The sequence below is a fragment of the Crinia signifera genome, chromosome 1 (assembly GCF_055691185.1).
Source record: "Crinia signifera chromosome 1, ASM5569118v1, whole genome shotgun sequence".
Lineage (NCBI taxonomy): Eukaryota > Metazoa > Chordata > Amphibia > Anura > Myobatrachidae > Crinia > Crinia signifera.
Window position 1 is genome coordinate 107,303,356 of NC_139217.1, and position 27,679 is coordinate 107,331,034.

General features: G+C 43.9%; 1 protein-coding gene across 1 annotated transcript in view; it reads left to right on the forward strand.

Moving 5' to 3' along the window:
* HHIP (hedgehog interacting protein) overlaps positions 1 to 26,511 on the forward strand; it is a 120,466-nt gene extending 93,955 nt beyond the window's left edge. Inside the window, exons 12-13 of the mRNA XM_083171096.1 lie at positions 23,132 to 23,280; positions 25,810 to 26,511. Coding sequence (XP_083027222.1) covers positions 23,132 to 23,280; positions 25,810 to 26,003 — 343 coding nt within the window. The 3' untranslated portion in view covers positions 26,004 to 26,511. The remainder of the gene's footprint in view (positions 1 to 23,131; positions 23,281 to 25,809) is intronic.
* Positions 26,512 to 27,679: the final 1,168 nt, after the last annotated feature.

Sequence of the window (27,679 nt, forward strand, 5' to 3'; positions counted from 1 at the left end):
ATAGCGGCGGGAGATTGAATACCCCCTTTAAGCTTTGGTGCCTACACACTAGGTAATTTGCGTCACAGAAACTATATAGTGCTAAAACACTGAATAATCTCGTTAACGATATCCTTCAGTGACATCGCTGGGACCCCGATCAGACATGAAGTCACTGATGATATTGTGAGACTGAGCTGCATTCATAGATGATGTGGGGGTTGTTAACCCGCAGGTGTGCGCTCGTTTGGAACATACACACTGGGCAATATTATGAACGATATCACTTAGAAGGGCCAAAATGAGTGATAATCACTAATTATACCATCACCAGTGTGTACACACCTTAAGTCTGAATCAGAGGTAAATTAGGAACAATGTATCTAACTCCAACATACTGTTTGTCGGAGCACATTCTAAATAAAGCCCTAAATCCTGGTTTTGTTAGTCACGTGTTCTCTGATAAAGATATGTGGCATTGGGCCTTATTCTGGTTGGTGCGGATATTTCCGCGTGCGTTCGTTCCGCCGATGTTTTGTGTCTGCGCATGTGCAGAGGCATATCTGCGCATGTGCGAAAGGGACATACGTCCAAATTCCGCATGAATTGTTTACACTACGAACAGGGGGAGGAGAGGGGTGTGAAGGGTTGTTTGGCCTCATTAACATATGTATACGCCCCGCGTTTCATGGGCGTTCCCATGAAAACGCTGGGCGTACGTATGGTAATGGGGGCGGACATATGACATTGCCGGATGTCAGCTGCCCGCCCAGATCCCTGCTTTTGCATGGAGAAATGCCCGAGTGGTCTGAGCTTGCGGGAGCTGCCTGACCGCTCGGTCCTGCATTCGATGGTATGCGACCATCGAATGATGGGGGAGGTTCCCAGAGATGGAGGAGGTGTATACATGAGAAATCCACTCGTGCGGTCAGCGGCTTACCGCATTCAGACGGAGTGAGCGATCCGTACGGAAGGCGGGGTTTAGGACGCACGGTCCTGGCCGCCTATTCGGCTCCGGCCGCACAGACCAGAATAAGGCCCATTGTGATGTCATCGCTATGGTGTGAATTGAATGCTTGTATTATATGGTTTTTCAGACGAGGGATCTGCCTTTTATGTGAGTTAGTTTTGTAGATTAACCCTTTGAGTGTTAACGTTGCTGTAAGAGATCCTCAAAAAAATCCGCTAAAAATGCCAGTGCCGCTCACAGCGACTATTCTTTTTTTTTTTGGGTGCGATATTTAGCTAAACCTCAATTAATTCATTGGTATTTATTTATACTAAAAGTCCAGTCACCCTGAGCGACGCTGCCATTTTTAGCGGATATATTGAAGATCTCTCACAGCAATGTTGGCACTCAAAGGGTTAGTAGATTAACTGGAGGCGCAACACTGCATACCCTCCAACATGACCCATTCCATTAGGTACAAGATGCTCTGTTCCTTGACTTCCCTGCCAGTTGCAGTTACAGAGGTGGGACTCCAGCACAGTCCAATATTCAAAGAGGGGGGTCACATCAACTGCCAGTGAGTCCAGGACAGTGATGTTTGTGGTGGCAGTAGGTGTGGCTCCCCTTTTTGAATATTGGACTGTGCTGCAGCCCCAACTCTGCAACTGCCACTGGCAGGGAAGTCCAGGAACAGAGCATTTTGTACCTAATGGTATGGGACATGTTGGAGGGTATGACACTGTTGTAGTTTGCAAGCTTCAAGGATTAAACCAAACTTTCATCACTTACAAAAATAAAAGTTTGTCCACATAATGTAAGTGTCAATAAACAAATGTAACCAGCGGAAATAATTGAATGCATTCCTTTCATTTCATTGTCAGCTCTGAAAAAAAACTCACTATTCACTAGAATAAAACTAAATCTATGTCTAGAAACTGAACATATTGCAGCCTTCCAGCAAAATAAAGACATCAATTAAACACATTAAGGGGAGATGTATCAAGTTTTGGAGAGAGGTAAAGCAGGATAGTTGGCCAAAAGTTATCAATCAGCTTCTAACTGTGGATTAAATATATTGGGGTAGATGTATGAAGCAGCGATAAGGGAGAAGTGAACCAGGGGAGAAGTGGCCCATGGCAACCAATCAGCACTGAAGTAACATCTATAATTTGCATAATATAAAATTATACAGTGCAGCCGATTGGTTGCCATGGGCCACTTCTCCCCTGGCTCACTTCTCCCTTATCACTGCTTCATACATCTACCTCATTGCTTGATAAATGGCAGATAGAAGCTGACTGGATGCTTTGTGCAACTTATCCACTTTAGCTTTCTGCAAAGCTTGACACATCTCCGCCATTGTGTATTTATAGAAATGTAGCTTTATAATGACCGTCAGACAAGCAGCTCCCAAAATGGCTGTGTTTACAGCGAGAGTAAATGTTTAGAAATAAATGGACTTCATCGCATTCTTCTACAGGCGTGTTAGTAGAAAGAAATGGCTTCAGATTTATCTGGAAAGCAGGGTCAGGAGCACATAAAGTTAAAAAGAAGACAAATATGCCACATAGTCCATATTGTGTAGGCCACCATGACATATAACTATGACCTTTCACTGTAAAATGTATATAAATGCAGGCGTATTAAGTTTGTTATTTGCCTCCAAATGCTGCTTGTGCTTCAAGCACGTTCTGTCAGTCACTGGGATCTGATTACAGAATAAATCTAATCTGACCTTGACTCTTTTCTAGGAGTTTAGTCAACTAGTAGGGTGGTCCCAGAATGTCATTCCTGAAAGGCCAGACCCCACATTGCAGCAGTTTTTTCGGGGTTATTCTGTGTGTGCAGGAGAAGGATGTGTTGTATTGAGTATCAGAGAGGATTTAGATAAATCAGATTGCTAGAATGCTAAACCCAATGACCCCCAGCAGCGTTAATGAATACATTGCAATTGATTCTGACACGGTAATGTAATATTATATACAAATTGGAAAATAATGTTATTTCTCTTGTCCTGTAAAGCTTTATAACAGGGATGGGGAACCTTCGGCCCTCCAGCTGTTGTTAAACTACACATCCCAGCATGCTCTGCTACAGTTTTCCTCATTAACCATGCTAAAACTGTTGCAGGGCATGCTGGAATGTGTGGTTCAACAACAGCCGGAGGGACAAAGGTTTCCCATCCCTGCTTCATAGCAACAGCATGTTATACATATTGGACCTTATTCAGATGTCCTCGCACAGGGTGCCCGCTTACACTGAACCATTATCTTGGCTGGTGCCAGGTTTGACCCTGCCAGCTACTAGTGTCAGATTCTGGGTTAACACTACATGTTATTTTTATTAGATGCTTTACATTTAAACCATAACCCTGGCCCTGGCAATAACCTTGGTTAAAAGTTTGGTAGAAAAGAATGTATCACATGTTTTAAGGCTTTTTTGTAACATTAGGCAAATTGCACCAACAAGTGTGCTTCCACCCTGAGCTACAAGTGGACTGTATATAATGGGCCTGAGTTCGATTAAAGAAAACAAAAAATGCAAAACCATGTTGCACTGAGGCTGGGGTAGAGAGACTTAGGTGTCAGAGGGGTGTGTTCAAACTTAAATCTAAATTGCAGAGTAATAATAGAGCTGTCCAGCATTTGTGTTTGTACATGCAAAATCAGCCTGTATTTACCCTGCATGCAAAAGAAGTGAATGCAAAAGAAGTGAATGCATTGCCTCCCTTACAGTACATTGAAACATGCATTGTCTAGGTGCACATCTACGTGCTCTTTTTTGCTTTACTCCCAACTGAGAACCAGCTTCAGTCTGCCTACTATATATTTAGGAAAAGGGATGCAGTTTAAATCCCGACGCTGGAATCCCGACCGCCAAAATCCCAACACTTTCTCTCTCCGTGGGTGTCCACGACACCCCTGGAGGGAGAATAAATTAACGTGCCGAGCGTAGCGAGGCACCGGGCCTGCTGCGTGGCGAGCGCAGCGAGCCCGCAAGGGGGACCGATCCACGTCCCCCCCCTTGTCGGGATTTTGGCGGTCGGGATTCCGGCGTCGGGATTTTGAATGCCGGGATCCCGACCGTCGGGATTTCATACTGAATCCTTAGGAAAATACCAGATCTGAGATGCAGTTTTGATACAAACCCTATCTCTCATGGGCAGTGTTCTCTGATGATAGATCAATGGCGAAAAATAGATATATACTGCAGGCATGAATGATCTAGCCTGGTGATAGCGACACACATACACACTGAACGATTAGCCATATTGCTTAGAAATTAATCCTTAATCTCCCCATGTGTGCAGTATGTCCCATTACTGTCTAAAGGGCCACCATACATCAGAGATGTGTTGGGGCAATATCCTGATCTTCCAATGGTCAGTTGGGGAATCAGAAATATTAACCATGTCTAATTTCCCCAATTCCCTGACAGATTGGCGATCATTGCTGGCTGGCTATCAACAGCAATATGATTAAAGCCCCATACACACTTGCCGATGGCTACCGCAGCATCGGCAAGTGCATACACACTTGCAGATGCCTGCTCAGAAGCTAGAGATGGCGGGGGGGGGGGTTATGCCGAGAGGACCAATGGCTGAGCTGCAGCATAGTTGTCGTTAACGAGGAGCTCTCCCTTCTAAACATGCAGGGGGGGGGGGGGGTCATTAAGGATATTCTGGAGCATGCATCATTATTGACATTCAATGTACAGGCAAATCCTGGAGCTTTATACAGTGTCCCACTGCAAAAATCAATGCAAATTGGTGATTTTGACAAGCTTCGCTTCATTAAATTAACTCCTAGATATCAGTAAATTCCCTTTAGAATATATGATTTCTGACCTTTTTCATCAGGCTTTAGATTGTCTTTTTCTGCTTTCTTAGCACCTGTTTTGTGGTGCATTAATGATAATGGGGATTATTCAGACACTGCTCGGTGAAATTTCAGAGCCCTGCGATTAAAGAGCCACAGCCCAGACAAACTGAGAACCCACCCTGTGCAAGGCTGTGAATGGCTTGAGAAAATCACGCCAATCGGCGAATAACTGCAAATTCATTTGCAAACACCCCACTTAAGGATTTTCCTGCGTAACCCAGAATCTACTCTGCCTGTGCGATAGAATCAGGCTGATCAAGGTTGGAGCTGAAGCCACATACCCTCTCTAAAAATGCCTGTATTTTTACTGACACTCCAAGAAAATGGCCGGCCACCCTTAACCCTTTGAGTGCCAATATCTCTGTGAGAGATGCGCAAAATATGAGTTCTAACAGCTCTATGAGAGAGATGCAAAATATTGGCTAAAAAATGCCAGCGTCGCTCACATTTGTTATATAAATTCAAATTAAAAATGTTGTGTAAAAAAGATTATATTTCTTATATACGGTAAACATTCCAGGTCATTATGATGAATAAAAATGTTTTTCATACCTATTTTGACCAATTTCCTTGGCGCTCCTGTCAATCAACCTGCAACAACTGGCAAACAGAAAATATTTTGGGGGGATATTTTCGCTTGATGGCCTACATTGCACTACAATCCGTAGGTATGCACAGTTTTTTCAATAATTGGGCAGCCTGCAAAATCGCAGGGCTGCGGTCAGTTCTGAATAACCCTATTGTTCCTTGTCCTAGAAACAAAGTGAAGAATTGTAACATAGTAGTTGAGGTTGAAAAAGATGTACGTCCATAAGTTTTTACAGGACCCATTAGAGCAGCGGTTCCCAACCGCTGTGCCGCGGCACACTAGTGTGCCGTCAGTGGCGGTCTGGTGTGCCGCGAGAGATGCGCTGCCCGGCGGACGGCATAACAATGGTGCCGCAGACCAGTGGCAGATTGGACTGCCGGGACGCCAGGTGAATCTCTGTGTGGCTACACCCAACTGTCGGCGGGACTAATTCTGCCATCTGCCCGGCCGCATGCCACACTTGCAGGATTTGCGTTCCAACTTCCAAGCTATGGAACCAATTCGGAAGCAGAGTACTGGGGATGCCTGTAGGAAATTTCAGGCAGCTGGCTGTGATAGATCCGCACAGCCGCGGCTCTCATTCCCTGCCCTCGCGAGCAGCTGCAACTGGGACCACAGAGGAAGTTCGCTTAAAGTCGATGGGAGCCAGCATATGAAAGGAGGCTCCCACACCCGGCCAGCAGCCTGCTGCAGGGGCGGATTGGGATGGAAAACCAGCCCGGGAAATCTGGGAAAGCAGCCCTATAAAGGGGTGGAGCCAAAAAGGGGGTGGAGTGTTTTGAGGGCCGTGTAGGGGGGAAGGAAGGTAGGGGAGCCCTTCTTAAAAGCTGTAACCCCCTTTTGCCTTCGGGGAAAGGGAGAGAGAGGGGGAGAGAGAGAGAGAAATAGAGATCCCAGAAAGAGAGAGAGGGAGATCACAGAGAGAAAGATATCGCAGAGAGAGAGAGAGATCGTAGAGGGAGAGAGATAGATATTGTTGAGAGAGAGCGAGAGATCGCAGAGAGAGAGGGAGGGATCACAGCAGTGGCATAACTATAAATGTTGCTTCCCCAATAAGTTTCAGGCGCCCCCCCCACAATGCCTCTTACACATTAAGCCACACACCATAATGGCTAGGCTGTGGGGGAGGGGAGGAGGAGGCAATACCCCAGGCACAATATGCCACACACTGTAATATCCAATATGCTGTGCATACATACCTCCCAACACCGGAGGCAGAGGAGAAAAGACATCAGCGCGTGCCAAAGGCACGCGCCCGAAAATTAGGGGGCATGACCTACTATCGTGGTACTCCTGCGAGGCCACGTCCCTCATTTTTCTGCTATGGGGGCCTGGCCAGCGCTCTGAGAGCTGCTGGCCATGCCCCCAGCCTCTCTAAATAGTGCATGTTGTCTCGCGGTCTGCACCCCTCCATCACCTTTCTGTTCCCCCAGCCACCCTTGCATGCGTCTGTCCCCCCATTACACCTTTACCTCCTGCATCTCTTCATCCCGTTACCCCTGCACCTTTCTGTCCCCCCTGCACCTCTCCATCCCCCTAACCAACCTTGCACCTTTCATTATCTAAAAACATTTAAAAAAAGTTCCTCAAAATGTATTAAACTTTTCTAACCTGCTGGTGGGCAGCAGGCATCAGGTGGTTGGGCGGGTTGGCAGACAACAGGCAGTGTAGCGGGCAGATGAAGGAAGGAAAATAGGATACACCTCCTGCCTCTCTCCCGCAGTAGCTGCTGCCGTGGCTGTGTCACCGCCTCATCCAGTGGAGCTCAGCTTCACAATCATAGCGGTCACAGCCAGGGGCAGATCCAGAAGTAATTGATAGGGGGGCACCATTATAGGGGACGGGGTGGCATGAGGGGATTAGTGTGCCAGGGTGCACGTTCTCTGAGAGAATAGAGAGAGACAGACAGGAGAGAGAAGGAGAGCGGAGAGAATAGAGAAAGAAGGATAGGTATGAGAGCGGAGAGAGAAGGAGAGAGGAGAGACAGAAGGAGAGAGAGAGAGAAAAAGAGAGAGAGAAAAAGAGAGATAGAGAAGAGTGGGGGAAAGGGAGTGAAGGGGATTGAGACAGGTAAACGTATGTGCCTGCACCCCCCCCCCCTGTACTGAACACCACACCCTCCAATTTAATATACAAGTGTCATACCTATTGCAGCAGCAGGGCGATGGTCGGTGTCAGGCAGCAGGGATCCCATGGAGGAGGCTGAGGCGGGTCCTTATGGAAAAGGTGGGTGAGGTGATGAGTCTCATGAATGCTGCAGCTTCCGTGGAGGAGGAGGCTATGGCGGTGGTTTGAGGCCTGAAAAAGAATAGAAATTACTTGCTTCCTCCTCTGAGGAGGAGACCGACTCTAGAGGTCATATTTCACCTCTAGTGTCTGACAGGGAGCAGCGCTACCCGGAAGTGCCGGGAGTGCTTAGCGCTGTACTCCCTGCCTGTCAGGCATCTGGTCTGTCTCAGGGGAATGCAGTGGCAGGAGATGGAGGGACGGATGGGAGGGCGGTGGGAGATGGATGGAAAGCTGGGCTGCAGCGGCGAGAGATGGATGGATGGACGGGCAGCTGCAGAGTGGCCGACAGGTCGGCGACCACACTCTATGATATATGTGAACAGTGCCCTCACTTGTCCAGAACCCAAGCAGCCCCTGCTCCCCCAAGCAGCAGCGGGGGCTGCCTTACGGTATCTCCGCCACTGGATCATAGAGAGGGATCGCAGAGAGAGAGAGAGAGAGAGAGAGGAATCGCAGAGAGAGAGAGAGAGGGAACGCAGAGAGGGAGGGATCACAGAAAGAGAGAGAGGGAGGGACCAGAGAGAGAGAGAGAGAGAGAGAGAGGGATCACAGAGAGGGGGGGGGATCACAGAGAGAGAGGGGGGGATCACAGACAGAGAGAGAGAGAGGGGGGATCACAGAGAGAGAGAGGGGGGGTCACAGAGAGAGAGAGAGAGAGAGAGGGGGGGGGATCACAGAGAGAGAGGGATCACAGAGAGAGGGAGAGAGAGAGAGAGGGATCACAGAGAGATCACAGAGAGAGAGAGAGAGAGGGAGAGAGAGGGGGATCACAGAGAGAGAGAGGGATCACGGAGAGAGAGAGAGGCGCATTTATCATTCTATAGCAATCCCGGCGTGATAACATTATGGGGATGCGAAGCCCTGATCCGGAAGCATGCGCGGTTATGCGCTGACCCCTGCCGACCTCTCTGACCGCACTGCCCTGCTCGGCAGTGCGATGTGTAGCCATAGGCTACAATGGGTTATCGCCATAACAGAATGGCGATAGCCCAGGGGTGCGATGCCGGGCTGCCCGATGTTGATAGAAACCTATGGGGGATGCGGCCGGCGGCGGTGCAGGGGGGGATCGCAGCAGGGGTCGGAGATTCCTGCTGCGGTCCCCTTTAATACATTTCAGTGATACATAATATTTGCGGTTAACCCCCGAAAACGGGCGTTTGGCAGGCTGGGTGGCACAGTGAAGGAGGCAGGCTGGGTGGGACAGTGAAGGAGGGAGGCAGGCTGTGTGGCATAGTGAAGGAGGGAGACAGGCTGGGTGGCACAGTGAAGGAGGCAGGCTGGGTGGGACAGTGAAGGAGGGAGGCAGGCTGGGTGGCATAGTGAAGGAGGGAGACAGGCTGGGTGGCACAGTGAAGGAGGGAGGCAGGCTGGGTGGCACAGTGAAGGAGGGAGGCAGGCTGGGTGGCACAGTGAAGGAGGGAGGCAGGCTGGGTGGCACAGTGAAGGAGGGAGGCAGGCTGGGTGGCACAGTGAAGGAGGGAGGCAGGCTGGGTGGCACAGTGAAGGAGGGAGGCAGGCTGGGTGGCACAGTGAAGGAGGGAGGCAGGCTGGGTGGCACAGTGAAGGAGGGAGACAGGCTGGGTGGCACAGTGAAGGAGGGAGGCAGGCTGGGTGGCACAGTGAAGGAGGGAGGCAGGCTGGGTGGCACAGTGAAGGAGGGAGACAGGCTGGGTGGCACAGTGAAGGAGGGAGACAGGCTGGGTGGCACAGTGAAGAAGGGAGGCAGGCTGGGTTGCACAGTGAAGGAGGGAGGCAGGTTGGGTGGCATAGTGAAGGAGGGAGGCAGGCTGGGTGGCACAGTGAAGGAGGGAGGCAGGCTGGGTGGCACAGTGAAGGAGGGAGGCAGGCTGGGTGGCACAGTGAAGGACAATCTACGTGAATCACTGTGGGGCAATGTGTGAAATTACTTAGGGTGCTAATGTATTTGATTACTGTGGATAAAACATGTATTACTGTGGGGGCCATTGTGTTTATATTACTGTGAGGGCCAGTGTACTGTATGTGTTGTATTTTTTCCATTAGGGCTAATGTGTGCATTTTTTTTTATCCCCGTGTGGACTGGTGGTGTGCCTTGGCAATTTTAAAGTCTTGTCCAGTGTGCCGCGAGCTGAAAAAGGTTGAAAATCACTGCATTAGAGGGTATGTTCTAGATGTGGTATCCCTATTTGCATTATGCCTATGTTTCAACTATGGGCTAAAATAGTGATTATGGGTTGTACCCTTGAATGTTTTTCTCCAGTAAATGTTTGTACAACCTTATTTTAAATGTATTCAATATGTCTGCCAAGATCACCTCTTCTGGAAGAGAGTTCCATACCTTTACTGCACATACCGTAAAAAGCCTATCCTTCTAAGAGTAGGTAATCTTCTCTCCTTTATTCTGAGCGCATGCCTACATGTCCTAACCTCTGACCTCAAAGCAAAGAGGTTGCCAGATAGTTCTTTATATTGCCCCTGATATATTTGTACATGTTAATCTTGTCTCCTCTTAAACATCTCTTTTCTAGTGTAACCATTCCTAATTTGGTTAATCTGTCCTCTTGTTTAAGGTCTTTATCTCTTTTAGGGCCAGATGCACTAAGCTTCAAAAGTGATAAAATGGAGAGTGATAAACAGCCAGCCAATCAGCTCCTACCTGCCATGTCACAGGCTGTGTTTGAAAAATAATAGCCAGGAGCTGATTGGCTGGTTGTTTATCACTCTCCATTTTATCACTTTTGAAGCTTAGTGCATCTGGCCCTAAAAGAGATAAGGTACTCTTTACTTAGCACGGCGGCCATCGCGGGCATTGAATGCACTAAAAAATCGGGTGCGACGCGACCGACGCGATGCCCGCGATTTCCCATAGGGAACAATGTTAAATGTCTCAATTGACCCGATTTTCCTGTTCAATGCCTCAATTGACCCGATTTTTCCATAGGAAACAATGTTAAATGGCCCACAGAGGCCAAATAGGCACCCTGAAGTGTGAAATGGCTCCCACAATTGTTAACGCCACCCCACGATCAACGTGAACCCGAAGCGTGGCGAGCGCTGCGAGCCCACGAGGGGCGGCGGTACGCGTCCTACGACCTTTTCATACCCCCACTATCCACGTCGGCATGGAGTTGAGAATAGAATAGTGTGGCGAGCCACCGAGCCCGAAGCATGGCGAGCGCACGCGGATACCTGTGAAGCCCGCGAAGGGACGCGTTTACCTGTGAAGGTATCCGCGTGCGCTCGCCACGCTTCGGGCTAGGTGGCTCGCTGCGCTCGCCACACTATTCTACTCTCAACTCCACACCGACGTGGATAGTGGGGGTATGAAAAGGTCGTAGGACGCGTACCGCCCCCGCTCGCGGGCTCGCTGCGCTCGCCGCGCTTCGGGTTGACGTTGATCGTGGGGTGGCGTTAACAATTGTGGGGGCGATTTCACACTGCAGGGTGGCTGTTTAGCCTCTGTGGGCCATTTAACATTGTTTCCTATGGAAAAATCGGGTCAATTGAGGCATTGAACAGGAAAATCGGGTCAATTGAGACATTTAACATTGTTCCCTATAGGAAATCGCGGGCATCGCGTCGGTCGCGTCGCACCCGATTTTTAGTGCATTCAATGCCCGCGATGCCCGCGATTTTTTTACCTGCGATGCCCACGATCAAAATCGTGGGCGCCGTGCTAGGTAAAGAGTACCAGAGATAATAACATTGTCTTCTCTAGTCTCCAAGCCCCTTTTTATACAGGCTAGTAACCTGTTGGCCTTAATAACTGCCCATGGCACTGAGCACTGCACCATAGTTTGTTGTCAACTTGGACTCCTAGGTCCTTTTCCATTTTATCCCAGTACTATTAAAATTATTAGTTGTACAAAAATAGTATAGATAAATGACACAAGCAACCTGGTAGACCGAAAGCTACATCCCTACATAAGAGCATCCACCCTTTAATTGTATGATTAAACTAATGTATTAATAAATTGGGCGTCAGTGAACATTTATAAAGGAGTAAATGCATAACAGACTCCATCAGTTTTGCAAACATTAAATGACCTTCAATAGAACACCTGCCCGATGAAGTATGGATGCCCAGGAGGGTCAAAAATGCTATTGAAAACACAGATTAAAGGTGTAATGTGTTTGCTGTGCTTTTAGTTTGCACTTAAGTCATCAGCATAATGTTCCCAGAATGGTCCGTGAAAGATATATAGCTCTAAGAACACCCGCACTGGCTGCAAAACACATTCTCCCATTCACAATGTAAAGGTTTTATTAAGTGGTTCTGTATATGTTCCAGAAGTGTGTGATGTTTGGAGTAACAAGTGTGTTGTTTGGAAATATTTGGTGTACAGCTCAAACATTCCCCCCCCCCCCCCTTTATATAAATTAACTCTGTACCAAAACGCAGTCATGCAGTATAAGACTTAATCCAACAATATTTATTCTTACGTTGCACATTCTCAGTATTGTTATTAATTACTTGTGGGTGGGCGGAAGGGAGGAGAAGGATGCTGGAATTCAGCAACAGGTGTGAAATGTATTCCATGCCTTCCACTACTATTCTGTAATCATTTCAAATAAAATCATCTAAGACTATATCAATATGGACGTACATTATAGCAAAAGTTTTCCAATAAAAAAAACCAATTCCTTAGGGAAATATATTTTAACGTGTAACGTGCTCCAAAATAAAGCAACCAAGTTTCTTTTCTTTACTTCAATTATTGGACAGTTGCTTCTGTGTCTTCTGACTTGTTATTTGTCTATTTTTCACTTGTTTGCAGGCCCATATACCAACCTCCCCCCCTCAAAAAAAAGTATCTCATAGCAAAAAATCCCAGTGAGCTTGCTCTCAATGGTTATACAGGAAAAGTTTTATGCAGGTGGCCCCTTTAGTTGATAAACTCTTGCAGGGCCTGTTGACCCAGCTGCTAAGTGCTTATGCAGCAGGTGGTGCTTGGGCGACCACCCTGCTAGTAGTGCAAACTGTTTAGCAGTTGCACTAACCTCTGAGTTATTAATCCCTTCTCTAGGCAAGCTGGCAGTGTACTGGTTAATATTCATTGTAGCTCCACAAGTGCTTTCAAATAGAATGTAGCTTTGTAAGAAGAGAGGTCGAGAACAAGTGTGTCATAGTTTAATTTATTACATAAAGTTATTTAAAAAAAAACATGGATTTAAAACATTGCGACTTTTGTCTAGTGTTCTACAAATACAAATACGATATTGCAGAGTTTTATTCTCGCAGTTTGTTTTGTTTGAGCCGACGTATTCAGCATGATTGGCACATTTCCTATTATTATCATATATTTGTAACGCCGGTGTATTGGGGAATATTTGTAGGAAAGGGGGAGGATTCCTGCCCAGGGTCAGAATGAATCTATGTGGAAATGTATAGAGAAGGGTATATGAAGACCAGAATTGTAACGTGTATACGAAAGAGAATGACGCTTATCTGACTGTCCGGTGATGCTAAATACACAGACCTGTATCAGGGAGAGGAAAGTGCTCAGTTTTTGGAGGATGCGCTTATGATTTTATTCTGAAGTTTGTCAAAACATAATGTAATGTATGATCAAATAAAGATCTATCTCTGACATGAGTACAATATGTACAAATAATACAATATACAATAATAATAAAAACAACTATTGGCAAACACAATTTGCAATGTGCAATTTAGCAACAGAGAAAGATCATGTTATCTAATGGGGCCTACACACGGGGAGATGTGCTGATGAGTGTTCTGAGCGATGCTAGATTGCTCAGAACGCTCAGCACACATCGCTGCATAGGGATGTGCCACTGAGCAATCTGTCAGGTCCAGTGTTCTCCGGCGAGAACACTGGACCTGACACGATCATTATAGATTTATCCAGCATGCTGGATATTAAGCGTCGGGCGATAGTGACGTGCAGGGCCGCGCATCGATATCGCTATGCCCCTACACACTGAGCGATGTGATCTATTGAGATTGCTTAAAAAATGCCCCTAAATTGCTATGTGTGTAGGCCTCATAATGATGATATATTCTCTACAATCCTTTCCACGGCAGATGTATGTGCAGGCATTATAGAGATCAGTTAAATCATTTGTATAAAATAGCAGAGAACAAGTCAACTCAGACTTCATACAAGGTGAGGACTTAGGTCACCTTGTACAGGTAGAGTGATAGATAGATAGATAGATAGATAGATAGATAGATAGATATGGACCTAGGAGAAAAATCATATTTGTGATCCTAAGTTCTCCGAAACTGTAGCTCTGTAAGAATTGTTGTTGCCTAATATGTATGAACAGGGATCTGAGGCAGATATAAGGTATATCACCTGTGGTCCTTATTTGTATAAGGTAGTAGTTTCTATAGGGAGTGCAGTACATACTTGCCTACCGTGCTGTATGGAGCAGGAAGCTCCCAACTCCCCGGAATGGCAGGCAAGTCTCCCGAAGACGGCATCAGACAAAATCCCCCACTTAACCTGGACCTCCCTGCAGCCATCCTTGAAAGTGGGAGATCCAGGGATGCCAATGACACATTTTGTGCTAAATGATGTAATTGTAGCTCCACCCCTGCTATTCAATACTGCTCAATCGCATGCTGCCCACCCAGGTTAAGACCACACCCCCTATTATACCGACCTGGCTGCACTCTCCCACGTGGGGCTTCAGAATGTTAGTAAGCATGCTGCAATGTGGCCAATTGTATCAACCTTCAAAAAGCTTGGCTTTTCAAAATGTCACATCATGATGAAGAAGTGTTTGCATGATGCAGAAGTAAGATTTTCATTTGCTAGCTTTTATATAAATGAGACAAATGTGGAGGGGGTGGATTTTATTTTTCAGCAAGAAAGGCCTTTTTTCCAAACTGCTTTTCAAAAGGGAAAACAGCCTCATTCCATTCCTGCAGATACACTTACTCCACCTCTGAGATACTTTACAAAAATGTTTGTCCCTATACAGGAAGCACACTTTGTACATTCAGTGGTATAACCCTATTCTCGGCTATTAAGCAGAGGTCTATTCCATGTCATTTGTAGCCTAAAGAGGCTTACACATGTTGAGATATTTAGGGTGGGTGATTTCCCAGTGTCTAAATTGCCCATAGAGAGCCCATACACATGCAGAGAAGTGTGGTAAGTGAGGTTTTACTTAAACAAAAAAAGCAGGGTTCAGGATGACCTAGATCGCGTTTGCTAGTCAGATTGCTTAGAAAATAGCACAAAATTGCCCCATGTGTATGCCCCTTTAGTAATGACTACAGCTATGCACCAGCTAGGTGATCTGGAAAACGTAGACCTTTTGTAGATCTCGAGGACCGGTTTGGCCAGCCCTGACTTAAAGCTCACTTTATCCGTTTATGTTTTATATATTTTAAATGTTATTACATTTATGTCAATTTTGCCGTCCTAATTTCCATATGGACTATTACCTAATTTACTTTCTGCGTGCAATGAGGACTTTTCCTCTGCTATACATATGGACAACTGCACAGTACCATTTATCTATGTCATTTTTGGGAGTGGTATGATTCACCGACAGTCGGGATCCAGACAGTCATTATCCCGACATCGGGATCCCGACTGCCTGGTCTCAGACAGCGTGGCCCTTGCGGGCACGGTGGCGAGCTACGCTCACCACCTATTCTATTCTCCCTCTATGGGGGTCGTGGACCCCCACGAGGGAAAATAGCAGACGGCCGTCGGGAACCCGGCCGTCGGTGTTTTAATAGTTGGGATCCCGACGTCAGGTTAATGACTGTCAGGATCCCGACTGTCGGGACCCCGTCCGGCACCCGTCATTTTTAGCAGCTGTAATGCATGGACAACTGCATGTCTCTTATATTTCTGCAAGTAGATGGAAGTGTTATTGCTTGATTCATGCAGCAACAGTGATCCCCACCGTGTCCTCATTCTCACAATTAGCAGTCGCCATTCACACAGCTCCGTTGTGGGGTCTGGAGGAGAACCAGATGAACTACATACACTCTTGCATGCTGCATCAGAGTCTGTTGACTTCACTTATGACTTTACTTTTAAGCAGTAATCGGCTAGAAAAGGCCATATGTTGCACCCTTTAATGTTGGTCTTTATAGCACCCCCTCAGGTTGTGGTCACTGTTCTCCCATCAGACATTTTTTTATGTTTGATCCTGGCCCCATGGTCAGATTCAGCAGCAGTGATGGAATAATTGCAAATTGACCATGTCAAAATCTAGTGCATCAGCCATTCCCATTGCGCATCCATGTACTGTATGTTAGTAGCTGTAATTGTTATTGGATACAGAAACACTTTATTTAATAGATTATTGGTTCTTACTTTTTGCAGTTTTATGATGTGATATAAGTTTCTCCACATATACAAAACCTGGGATTTGTGAAGGCATTAATGTAGTCATGTTTATGGAAAAGCTATAGCGATATATTTAATTTCTAACTGATCTGGATCACAGGTGCTATTATTTATAGGCCCTATTAAAATATGTGAATGCATGCAAGGCAGCATATATATTGAAATAGCCATAAAACATGCATACTTATAAAGTGAGCTTCAACTTCAATATGCTCATTCTATATTAGTGTGTTTATTTTGGCTGAATTAGATTCAGGTTATAGAAATGTTTTCTTTAGGCTGCGTTGCTCCGTCCAGAAGACATTTTGTTAAACCTGAAATATATGTGAGACTTCATACATTGCATAGAAATGTATGTATAGTAATTAAAGAACGTAATGCCCATTGTAAATTTATGGCAATTGTAATGCTATGGTTGTATGAATAGCTTTTACTACTAGGTTCATTTGTTATTTAGGTTAATAATATACAATGGTAAACATGATATTTCTTATTCAGGATAGTTACATTTATTGGTAAGTGATTTTTAAGACGATTGACGGTATTGGTCTAATAGTTGAATATTTCAGGTTTTATTAGCAATCCAAACAAATATTATGTACATGCTAAAGAAGTGAGCTACACAAATACTGATAAAATATATTTATGAGATGTTAATGGCCTTTAAAATATATTACATTTAGCTTTTTTCTTTTTTTTATTTTAACATTTTTTTCTTACTTCTCAACCCAACCTTTATCAACCAGGATGTTGCATCTACCACCCCGCTCACCCCCCCCCCCCCCCCCCCCAAGCGTTGCCTCCTCCATAGTGTGAATGGGAAATGGGTCGCTCGACCTGTTTAACCCGTTCACACCGTATAGCAACAAACCGGTATGAACTCTTCTTACTTAACGGTTCTTATTGCCGGGTTGCTACCCATTTGTGGCACCCGGTAACCCCTTTCACATCGCACTAATTACCAGGTCGAGTCGGGAAGAAACCCGATGTGAAAGGGGTAAATAACCTGATGTAAAAGGGGTAAATAACATCTATTGTTTGTTTTTATGCGAAAATGAATTATGGTTGAACTGTAGAATTTAATTTGCTAGAAAACTATATAATTTCATTTACCGTTTTATAATAAGCACTTATTATGTTGATTAGCACATTTTTAATGCCTATAAATGCTATTTCTGATGTATACAGTGGCTGCAAAACGTTTCCACTCCCTTTCACATTCTTGACATTTTCTTCTTACATAATGGGAGAAGAAAATGTAGATTTATTTGGAAATTTAACACAAAATATCCGGTATTATTAAATAAGATAAACAACTCAAAAGCTTTTTCATAATCGTCTCTAAATAAAAAATAAGTTGATTACATAATTGCATCTGTGGGTCTGAGTCTGTACGCACATCTGTATAATTAAGTTTCCCCAGTCATCTTTGCTGGTGGCTCAAGTTCCGTCAGGCTGGATATGGACCAAGTCTGTCTCACACAGGACATTTATTTATGTATATAGTCCACTCTATGAGCCGAATCACTGTTCTCCTGGAATATAAATCATTTCTTAAGTCTTATAACACTGAAAACTAAGGCTGGTTTATCTTTGAGTCTAGGGGCTAAATTTAATAGCCTCCTAGGTCTTCTACCATCTGGTTTGCCTTTTATTTTGATGCGCTTTCCTGTCCCTAAAACAAAGACTCTTCCGCACTGTATTATTCTATCTACACCATACTTCACTAAAGGGATAGTGTTCTTGGGACATGCACGGTGGAAGATTGAGATTATTGATGACACCTAGCATTAAAGCCCAAAGTCCATTCAAGATTACATCAGGCCATGGAACTCACCCTCTACCTGTATTAGTATGTAAGTCTATGCTTGATTTTTCTTCACCAGTAGTTTCCTTCTTGCATCCTCCGTTACAGCACAGATTGGTGAAATGCATACCTAAGCTATTGGTTTCCTATGGGCAGAGTTGCCATAGACCTTCCTAAAAGATTTATTTTTCACACAATGCATAATCTAGAGCAGTGTTTTTCAACCACTGTGCCGTGGCACACTAGTGTGCCTTGAGCTGTTCTCAAGTGTGCCCCCAGATCTAGAGATGCCCAAACCAGTTTACAGCCACCACCAGTTCAACTGCTATTTACTGGTCTCTACTTCTCATGTAAAGGGACAATGTATTTTATTTTGTTACCAGTGTGTTTGTTTTTTATATGGGGGCCAATAGGTTTTTTTTTTCCTGTGGGGGCCAATGTGTTTTGCCCTGTGGGGATCTCATGGTGTGCCTTGGCAATTTTAAAATCGGACTTAGTGTGCCGCAAGGTAAAAAGGTTGAAAATCACTGATCTAGAGTATGTGCTATCTCTTGGTTCTTTTTAAATGTCTTCAAAATCTCTTATTCTTCTCCCAATTGATACTTTTCAATAACCTTTCTTGTATAGTCTTTTCATGTTCTTTTATCATGGTGAAGCTCTTAGATCGTATGCACTAAATGTTGGATCTCTCACAAGGGGGTTTATTTACTAAGAAAGGAGTTCTATTGAAGATGGGATGTTGCTATGGGCATCCAATCAAATTATATCTATTATCTTTTAGAAGGTGCTAAATAAATAAGAAGTAGATTCTGATTGGTTGCACATACCAACATCCCATTTCCAATCTTAGTAAATAAACCCCAACCAGTGCAGTATGTCAATTACAACACTGTCATTTTATACAAAGAGACTACAATTAGAGATGGGTAAAATGTTCTAAACTTGCACCTTGTTCCATATTTGTCTGGGACTCTTTGTCAGTAGAATGAGGATTTACTAGCTATTAGTGTATATATATATTTAAAAAAAAAAAAATTATTTAGTATTTATTAACAGTTTCTTATATAGCGCAGCATATTCCGTTGCACTTTACAAAGGAGACAGTTATACAACAAACAGGGTATTTACAGACAGTCAAAAGGTAGGAGGGCCCTGCTCGCAAGCTTACAATCTATAGGGAAATAGGCATTGATACATAAGGATAGATACTGTATTCTTTATTGCATCGATTCCACCAGAATGCAGAATGCAATATATATATATATATATATATATATATATATATATATATATATATATATATATATATAGGCAAAAAGGAAGGACCGTCACTCAGGACTTAGATATGCTGCTGGATGACTTGCTCTGTTGCCACTTGCAGAATGGCTGTGTCTGCGTCTGCACACAGCCAACAGAATACAGTTGGAGGGTGAACAAAGGCACTCAGAGACTGGAATTGCAGGTGAAAAACCGGACCAGGTTTAATCCATCAAAGAAGCCTGTCAACCTGTCAGACCCCATCATCAGGACATGTAGGCACACCTACACCTGCCTACATATCCTGACGATGGGGGTCCGACCCCCGAAACGTTGACAGGCTTCTTTGATGGATTAAACCTGGTCCGGTTTTTCACCTGCAATTCCAGTCTCTGAGAGCCTTTGTTCACCCTCTAACTATATATATATATATATATATATATATATATATATATATATAGATAGATAGATAGATAGATAGATAGATAGATATAGAAGTATCAGCACACTCGCCATTCCTAGGAATGGGGTGCAAACAGCACCCACATCCCAGGGTGGGGTGCGGTGGCCTGTGACCACACACTCTAGTAAATACAAACACAGGGGGCCCATCACTCACTACAACAAACTAACTCACCTTAACATTCAAATAATCAATAAATAAATAATGGGGTTTTAGTTCATGAATTGATCAATGCATTTAAGCTTGCAGCCCATCGCCAAGGGACCCCATTTCACTGCAAGTCCTACATTAACTACTGGTTTTCTTAGGAACCTGGCACCTGCTTACACATCATAGCTAAAATGAACATGTGTATATATATATGCAAAGAAATCAAAGAAGAGACGCACCAATGAGCATAAATTCAACGTACATTTACTGCACACATAAAGCTCACGTACATTTAAGGTTTAGAATTATATGCTTGCCAGCCTGGTAGTACATATAGCCACTGTCGACCTCTCCGATGGTACAAAGCGCCGGCGCCCAGCTGCAGACCAGAAGATCAAACACCAAGACGCCGGAGCCTCGCCACAGATGAACAGGATCAGCAGGACCACCAGTGGAAGAAAGGACGTCACTCCGTCACAAGAACAAGCCACGCCCAACGCGGAAAAGAATATTTCTGTATCATTCGTCTGCTGTACGTGAGCTTTATGTGTGCAGTAAATGTACGTTGAATTTATGCTCATTGGTGCGTCTCTTCTTTGATTTCTTTGCATGTGTACCCATTGGATCTTGGTACGATCCCCCTTTTGGAGAGGACAGCACACATTTATGGAGATTTTGGACATTACACTGCATTTTTGAGGACTATTTGCGCTGGGTATCCTGTTTTATATATATATATATATATATATATATATATATATATATATATATATATATATATAAAAAAGGATAAGTGCGCAAAAACCTTAATGATATAATGTATTAATAGTCCACAGCTGAAGGGGTTAAATTTCCTATCCAAAATTTTTCGATGCACTTTGGGTTTAGTTCACCCGGCAGCTCTTAGTAACCTGGATTCCACAGGTAAATTGTATTTTAGTATTTTATTTGTATTCTGTATTTAGTATATTAGTATGCATGCCATTTTCCGTAGACTATGGGGGGTATACAATTACACACGCTAAACCATGGGGAGCGCAATTTTTCCCAATGTTTCACGTATATTTTTACAGGGGAAACCTGTGTATTTTCGCTGGCCTGAAAAGGGTGAAACAAAATCCCCTATAAGCCGCGGTTCACGGTCGTTTATCAAGGCTAATTGGATAGCCTCCGTTGAAGCAGTTATTATCATTAGTAATTGGATATTGCTCTATATTGGGGTTTTTTTTTTTTTCATGTATTTTATGCAATAGTAAAGATATTTAAAATATTAATATTCTTGAGTTACAGTATATAGAGGGGAAAAAAATAACAATGCCAGAAAAGTTCAATTACATTTAAATTCAATATAACTGTAGTTGTTGTTAGTACAGTAAAGTATCATTTTAAAATCACACATACTGTAGTTTTAATTGTTAATACAAATCACCCATTTGATTTCTTTACCTATGCAATATACAAGATGCCTTTCTCCATTCTAGTAGAATACAGCACACAACTGTGCTGCATTTATGGTACCAATTTATTGGCTGTTCTCAGTGCATTACTGTCACTGGATTTATTATGCGTTTTAACTGCTTGCACCTGGGACTAAATATATATATTTTTTTCTAGCTAGCGTGTGGTAATGATGGTTATAGCTCGGTGCTGTACTACACCTTAAGGCTGGGTGGAAAAAGGACTATACAATGATGCAGATTTATTTATACAAATGGACAGTAATAATGTTGAAATCTATTACTGATTAGTCTTATGCAAAATAAGCTGCATCATTTCATATTAGTAAAATGAAATATTTCTTTTGCACTTTTGCATTAATTTTTAGCAATCCTAGGCCCTTATTCTGGTTCACACGCAACACTATAAAATTCACAGCTTTGCGTGTGCTTTAAATGCCGCTTGCATGAACGCAGCCCCCCCTCGCATGTCGAGTTCCCCCGCATGCATGCAAATGGATGTTAAGCATACATGCAGGTAGGAGATCATTCGGTGGTCGCTGTCCTTCGAATGATTTCTAAGGTGCACACAAATCTAAGTCACTCTCTGGTGTCTTAGATTTGTGGCTACCTTGTATGGGAAGAGGACGGGCAGCTGACATCTGATGGCGTCAGCTGACCTCCCCCCCCCCCCTCCCCTGGCACCCACATAATCGCCAAATTACCATGGGAACATCCAGAATTTTCATGGGGCCGCTCGTGAAACACTGGGCGTTCCCAAGGCCGCAGCCCCTCGCCGTATAGTAATGCGTATAAATGCTGATTGCGCAGAAGCTAAACATGGCAATCTAATTCGAATGACCTCCCTAATGTGTGTAAAATTATAACACAATCCAAAATGTCACATATGAATTTGATATGTTGGCCTTGCTCCAGTGATACAGTAAGCATCTGAGGAATGGAGATAATGGGTAGTATTCAATGCCGCTCGCCACGGCCCACAAGGTGGCTAAACATCGAGGATCACAGAAAAACAGCAATCCTCACTGTTTAACCCCCTCGCTGGCCGCTCGCCCTATTCAACGTTCCAGGGGAATCCTCGCCGTCACAGGTCGGCGAGGATTCCCCCAAACAGGGAGACCCGCGGCTAATGCAGCGAACCCACTGTATTTAGCCGCGAGTCTTGCTGCTTCTGCAGCCGCATACGCCGATTCCCCCTTGCTCAAAAAAAGGAGTGATGGGGAATTGGCGTATGAGGGTGAGTTGAATACTGACAGGGCGAGCGGTGACAGCGAGCTGGAAGCCCTGCTCGCTGTCACCGCTCGCCCACTGCATTGAATAGACCCCATTGTTGTAAAGTATATTGTTTCTAGCAAAATTAGCATTGCTTATGAACTAATAATATATAAATTTAGGTGATTTTATCTCACACAAAAAAGTTTATTTTGTGTAATCAGTTCCAAACTGACAGTCGCTGTCTACCCCTGCAGCGCTGCAGACACTTCTAAGGGGGTTATTTAATGCCTCTATTTAGCTAAAAAAAACTGAAAATAGAGGCCGTTTCCACAAAGAATAGATGAATTCACATTACATATATTCAATTTTTTTCTAATTTTCGAAATCAATACGAAAATTGGGAAAACGTGTATCCGCAAATCCACATCTTTTTCCGTGGAAACGGGTGCTAAATTGAAAAACGTACCATCTATTCAGCAAATGCAGATACAGCTTTTAAATGAGTCAAGTCTGCAGCTGTGATTCCCAGGCGTTTACCTGCGAAAACGTCCCGGAGGGAATAGTGAAATACCCTTATTTTCGAAAATCGAAAGATTGAATACCCCCCTTTCCCATGTTTTGTTGTAGTAGGCACAGGTTAATCTCTCAGACTATCACAGTTTGCTAAAGGAGTTACTGCAGCTGCTGAGAATAATATATATTAGATGATAAATTAATAACATTCCTCTTATAGGTGAACATTTTCTAAGTTGTATTTTTGTTGTTTTGCTGCAGACCAACAGTGCCTGAAGAATGCAAGCGGCCGGTGATACCCCCACAGCCTCTTTCATCCGAGTGTTCCCGAAACTGTAAAAATGGCCATTGTACGCCCACTGGAAAATGCTGTTGTAATCAAGGATGGGAAGGGGAATTCTGCAGAATTGGTTAGTAATCTTCCTATTACTGTACATGTACCATGTCATTTGTTTTCCATTAATTTGTCATCATCACCACAGAGCAAGAACTATACCCAGATTCATGTAACTGGAGAGAAAAGGATTACTGGGATTTAGTAATGTAACCTAAAAGTGCTCTATATGTTTCCGGGCGCCTCCGAATATATAATTTAGGGCCTTGGTACTTGTGTAGTCATTTATAATGGTGGATCAATGCTGAAAAGGGCACTGTGTCTCAGCATAATGACAGTTTCTACATGAAATGTAGTGTGTTTCCCATATTGCTGTGTATGTACCATGATTTGAGTTCTCTCTCTTGGTGCTCATCTGTACTACACCTTTATTTGTGTTGAAGCTTAGCAAAGTCACAAAATAGTGCAAAAAGGTATAAACATTAAATGACAGCAAATCCTTACAAAATACAGCTGCTAGTAGCATTCTTAGGGGGTTATTCAATCAAAGTACCGAATTTTCGACTGTCGAAAAAATATGCACCGTCAGAAAACACGTGGATCGGCAAATAATTTGCCGGTCCACGTTTTTTAATCAAAAACAGCCGGTACTTGTTTCCTAGCACGGCCACACCGATTTACATCAGGTTGGTCGTGTCGGAAAAATCGCGTCGATCGCATCGCATGTGATTTGGTCGCATGCGATGCGATCGACGCGACTGACCCGATTTTTTGATTGAATCAAATGTAAATCGGGTCCCTGGGACCCGATTTTACATTGGATTCAATGTTAAATATTCCCTAGACCCCCAAATTTTACTACGTAAACCCCACCCCACGATAGACGCCAACCCGAAGCGTGGCGAGCGCAGCGAGCCCGCGAGGGGCGGCGGTGCGCGTCCTCCGACCTTTTCATTCCCCTACTATCCACGTCAGCGTGGAGTTGAGAATATATAGTGTGGCGAGCGCAGCGAGCCACCGAGCCCGAAGCGTGGCGAGCGGACGCGTATAACTTCACAGGTATACGCGTCCCCTTGCGGGGCTCGCTGCGCTCGCCGCGCTTCGGGCTCGGTGACTCGCTGCGCTCGCCACACTATATATTCTCAACTCCACGCCGACGTGGATAGTAGGGGAATGAAAAGGTCGGAGGACGCGCACCGCCGCCCCTCGCGGGCTCGCTGCGCTCGCCACGCTTCGGGTTGGCGTCTATCGTGGGGTGACGACGGGGCCATATATAATGTGAAATGGGTCATATTGGCCCATTTCACATTTTTCACATTTTTTTCAATGTGATATGGACTTAATCAAGTCCATCTCATCTTGTGCCATTATAATGGCACAAGACCGACGCGATGCTCACGATTTCAATGTTAAAAAATATTTTAACATTGAAGCCTATGGCAAAATCGGGGGGCATTCACGTCGGTCGCGTCGCGAAATGCATTCGCGTCGGTCGCGTCGGGACCAATGTTAATGGTCCCGACCGACGCGATGCCCCCGATTTTGTACCTTTGCCGGCAAAATGGACCTGATTTCGGGTCCATCGTGGGGATCGTGTACCTTAACTTAAAGGTACACGATCCCCACGATTGTGGCCGTGCTAGGAAACAAGTACCAAACAGCCATTTTCAACTATTTTCTATGAATGCAGATTCTACTTTAAACAAAGTTAAACCTGCATCAGCCAAAAAATCAGGACAACATTGAATACCCCCCTTAGCTGTAATATGACATACTATATATCTGCTAGTCAGCTTCTGTAAGGCTCTACGTGTACTGAAAGGAAAAAAGTTTGACTCATCGTTAGAAATGATGGCCAACACATCGCCGGTAAAGTCTTACACCCATCCATTATGGCAAAGGTTCTCAAACCTGGTCCTCAGGACAATACACAGGACACATTTCCTAGGTCACCAGGCAGGAGCACTGTGTATCACCAAATGTCACATTTTAAAAACCCACCGGTGACCTGGAAAACATGAACTGTGTTTGGTCCCGAAGACCGAGTTTGAGGACCACCGCATGATGGAAATGTTTTATGTATCACTTCCTCAAATTCTCTTAGATCACAATTCTCGTGGGTAAATGGTCACAGTCCTATATTGGCTATACTTTTGTTTTAGGTTCCAAAGCTACTTGATGCATTTGCACTAACCTGTTTTTGTGCAAAGATACAGATTAAGTGGCGTTTGCCAAACGTAGGGTATTGACATTGCAAGTGACAATTTACTGACAAGTTTTATGCATGTTAATTATATTCTTTAAATTCCAGCTTTTCATTTGACCATCTTGCAGGGCCACAGAAAAGGCTTAGCATGATGGGTTCTTCATGTTGTAATCAATGCTCTAATTACTCTCAAACTCCCATACTAAATTAGAGCTTTACATAAGCCTTTGCAATGTTGTTGTTTTTGCTGTAAGAAGTAATGGAACACTTGTTTTTTGGAAAACTGTATATTTAGTTGTATTATGAACATGGTTTTTTTTTTCGCTCTCTTTTGCAATGACCTATTTTGTTAATAGAATACTTGTATAAGCCATGTTGCATTTTTTGTGTTTTCTACAGCAAAATGCGAACCAGCATGTCGACATGGAGGTGTCTGTATGAGGCCGAACAAGTGTTTATGTAAGAAAGGCTACCTAGGCACACAGTGCGAACAGATGGATAGAAACATCCGCAGAGTGGCCAGGGCAGGTATTCTAGACCAGATCATTGATGTGACGTCATATCTGCTGGATCTTACCAGCTACATTGTATAGTTACCGCGGACTGCTTGGATTCAATCGGAACGGGCATTTATTTTTAAAACCTGTAAATTAAACAAACAAAAAAGACTTTGTAATTCTGCTCTAAATCCCTGTGTTTTAAATATTTTTTATTAATTTAAATATATTGTCCATAAAAGTGAGTTTGTGTGTGTAATTTATGAATATTTGAGTGTATATGTATGTGTGAAGATATAGAAATATTCATTTATTAAACATTCTGGTATTGTAAACACTGGCTGCAACAAGGTCACGTGAGCAAGATAATACTTTTGGTTGTCTTTAAAATAACATTAAATTCGTTATTTAGATTAAAATATGTCATGTGTACAGTATTTCATTTGTATCCACCATGGGAGGGGCAATTTCTTGTAAATCACATTTGCCTTTTTATATATAATTATCTCAGGTAATTGCATTTTTAGCTTTTCACAGGTAATTTTACTATATTATTATAGTAATGCAAAAAAGTATTATTTGCAATAAACCTGTAACTGATATATTACTTTTGTTTGTTTGTTTGTTTGTTTGTTTTCCTGGGACAAAGGCAAGGATTTTATGTCAAAGGAGGTAAAATCCAGTGACAGTAGACAGCTGTCCTTGGGTAATAAATACAATTAAACAGTAGATTATAAAACAATCTTGAAAAACTTCTAAAAAAAAAAAGGTATAATTTATGTGGATACTGTATAAAAAAATGTGATATTGATGTTGGTATATAATTAGCATTAAACTTAAAAAATGGACTTATTACAGGGGTGATAGAACCCTCAGCAGCAAAAATGATTATAGTGATTGGAGTGAGGTATGGAATCAGCCACCATCCTGCAAGTTGCAGCATCGCTGAAAATGCGACCCGGTTGCCTAGCTTTAGGATTGCAGCACGAAAGTTGTGGTGGTGCCAAGAGCAGATAGTCAGCAGTCACTGCAGATAATATTTTGTTAAATTGTTAAAATTTGCAGACTAAAATGTGTGTCTTTTACTCCATCAATTTCCATTCTTCTACCACATCCTCGCCACTGCCCCCACTTCTGTTTACTCTAGCTGTTCTAAACTCAGATTCTTCAAAAATGCACATTTACTATTATGACTCTCGGAGGTACCCACAGTAACCAGAACCCTGCGCTCTGTTGTCTCCCCCCATGATCAGTGGACGAGTGCAGTGCTAGACTTCACCTTTAGCAGCCACGTTCGAAGGAGCTGGTTAGGCCTGCTCCAACCCAATGCCCCCAGGTCTTATGTGAGACAACGCGTCCACCAAGACGGAGAGATGACAAAATGTGAAACTGACTACGGCTGATGACAGAGTGGAGTACCCCTAGAGTCTTCAGGCTTCCAGGAGGAGTCTGGGAGCAAAGCTCCACAGGACTCCCAGGACAGCAACAATGCTAGAAGATGGTACCGGTGAATACTAATATATGTAACAATACACAAGTTGGTAAATGTTAATAAACAGCAATGAAAGCAACAATGCACAAGATGATACCAGAAATAATAATAAAGACAAAGACAGGTATCTCCTAACCTATCTGAGAAGGTAACCAATAGACTAGCACAGGAGATATGCAGCAGACTGGTAGGCAGACAGGCAGGCAAGCTGGCTGGAACTAGGCACAGGAACCAGGAACACGTTGACTGAGGCACTACTAAGCAGGTACACAGGACGCTA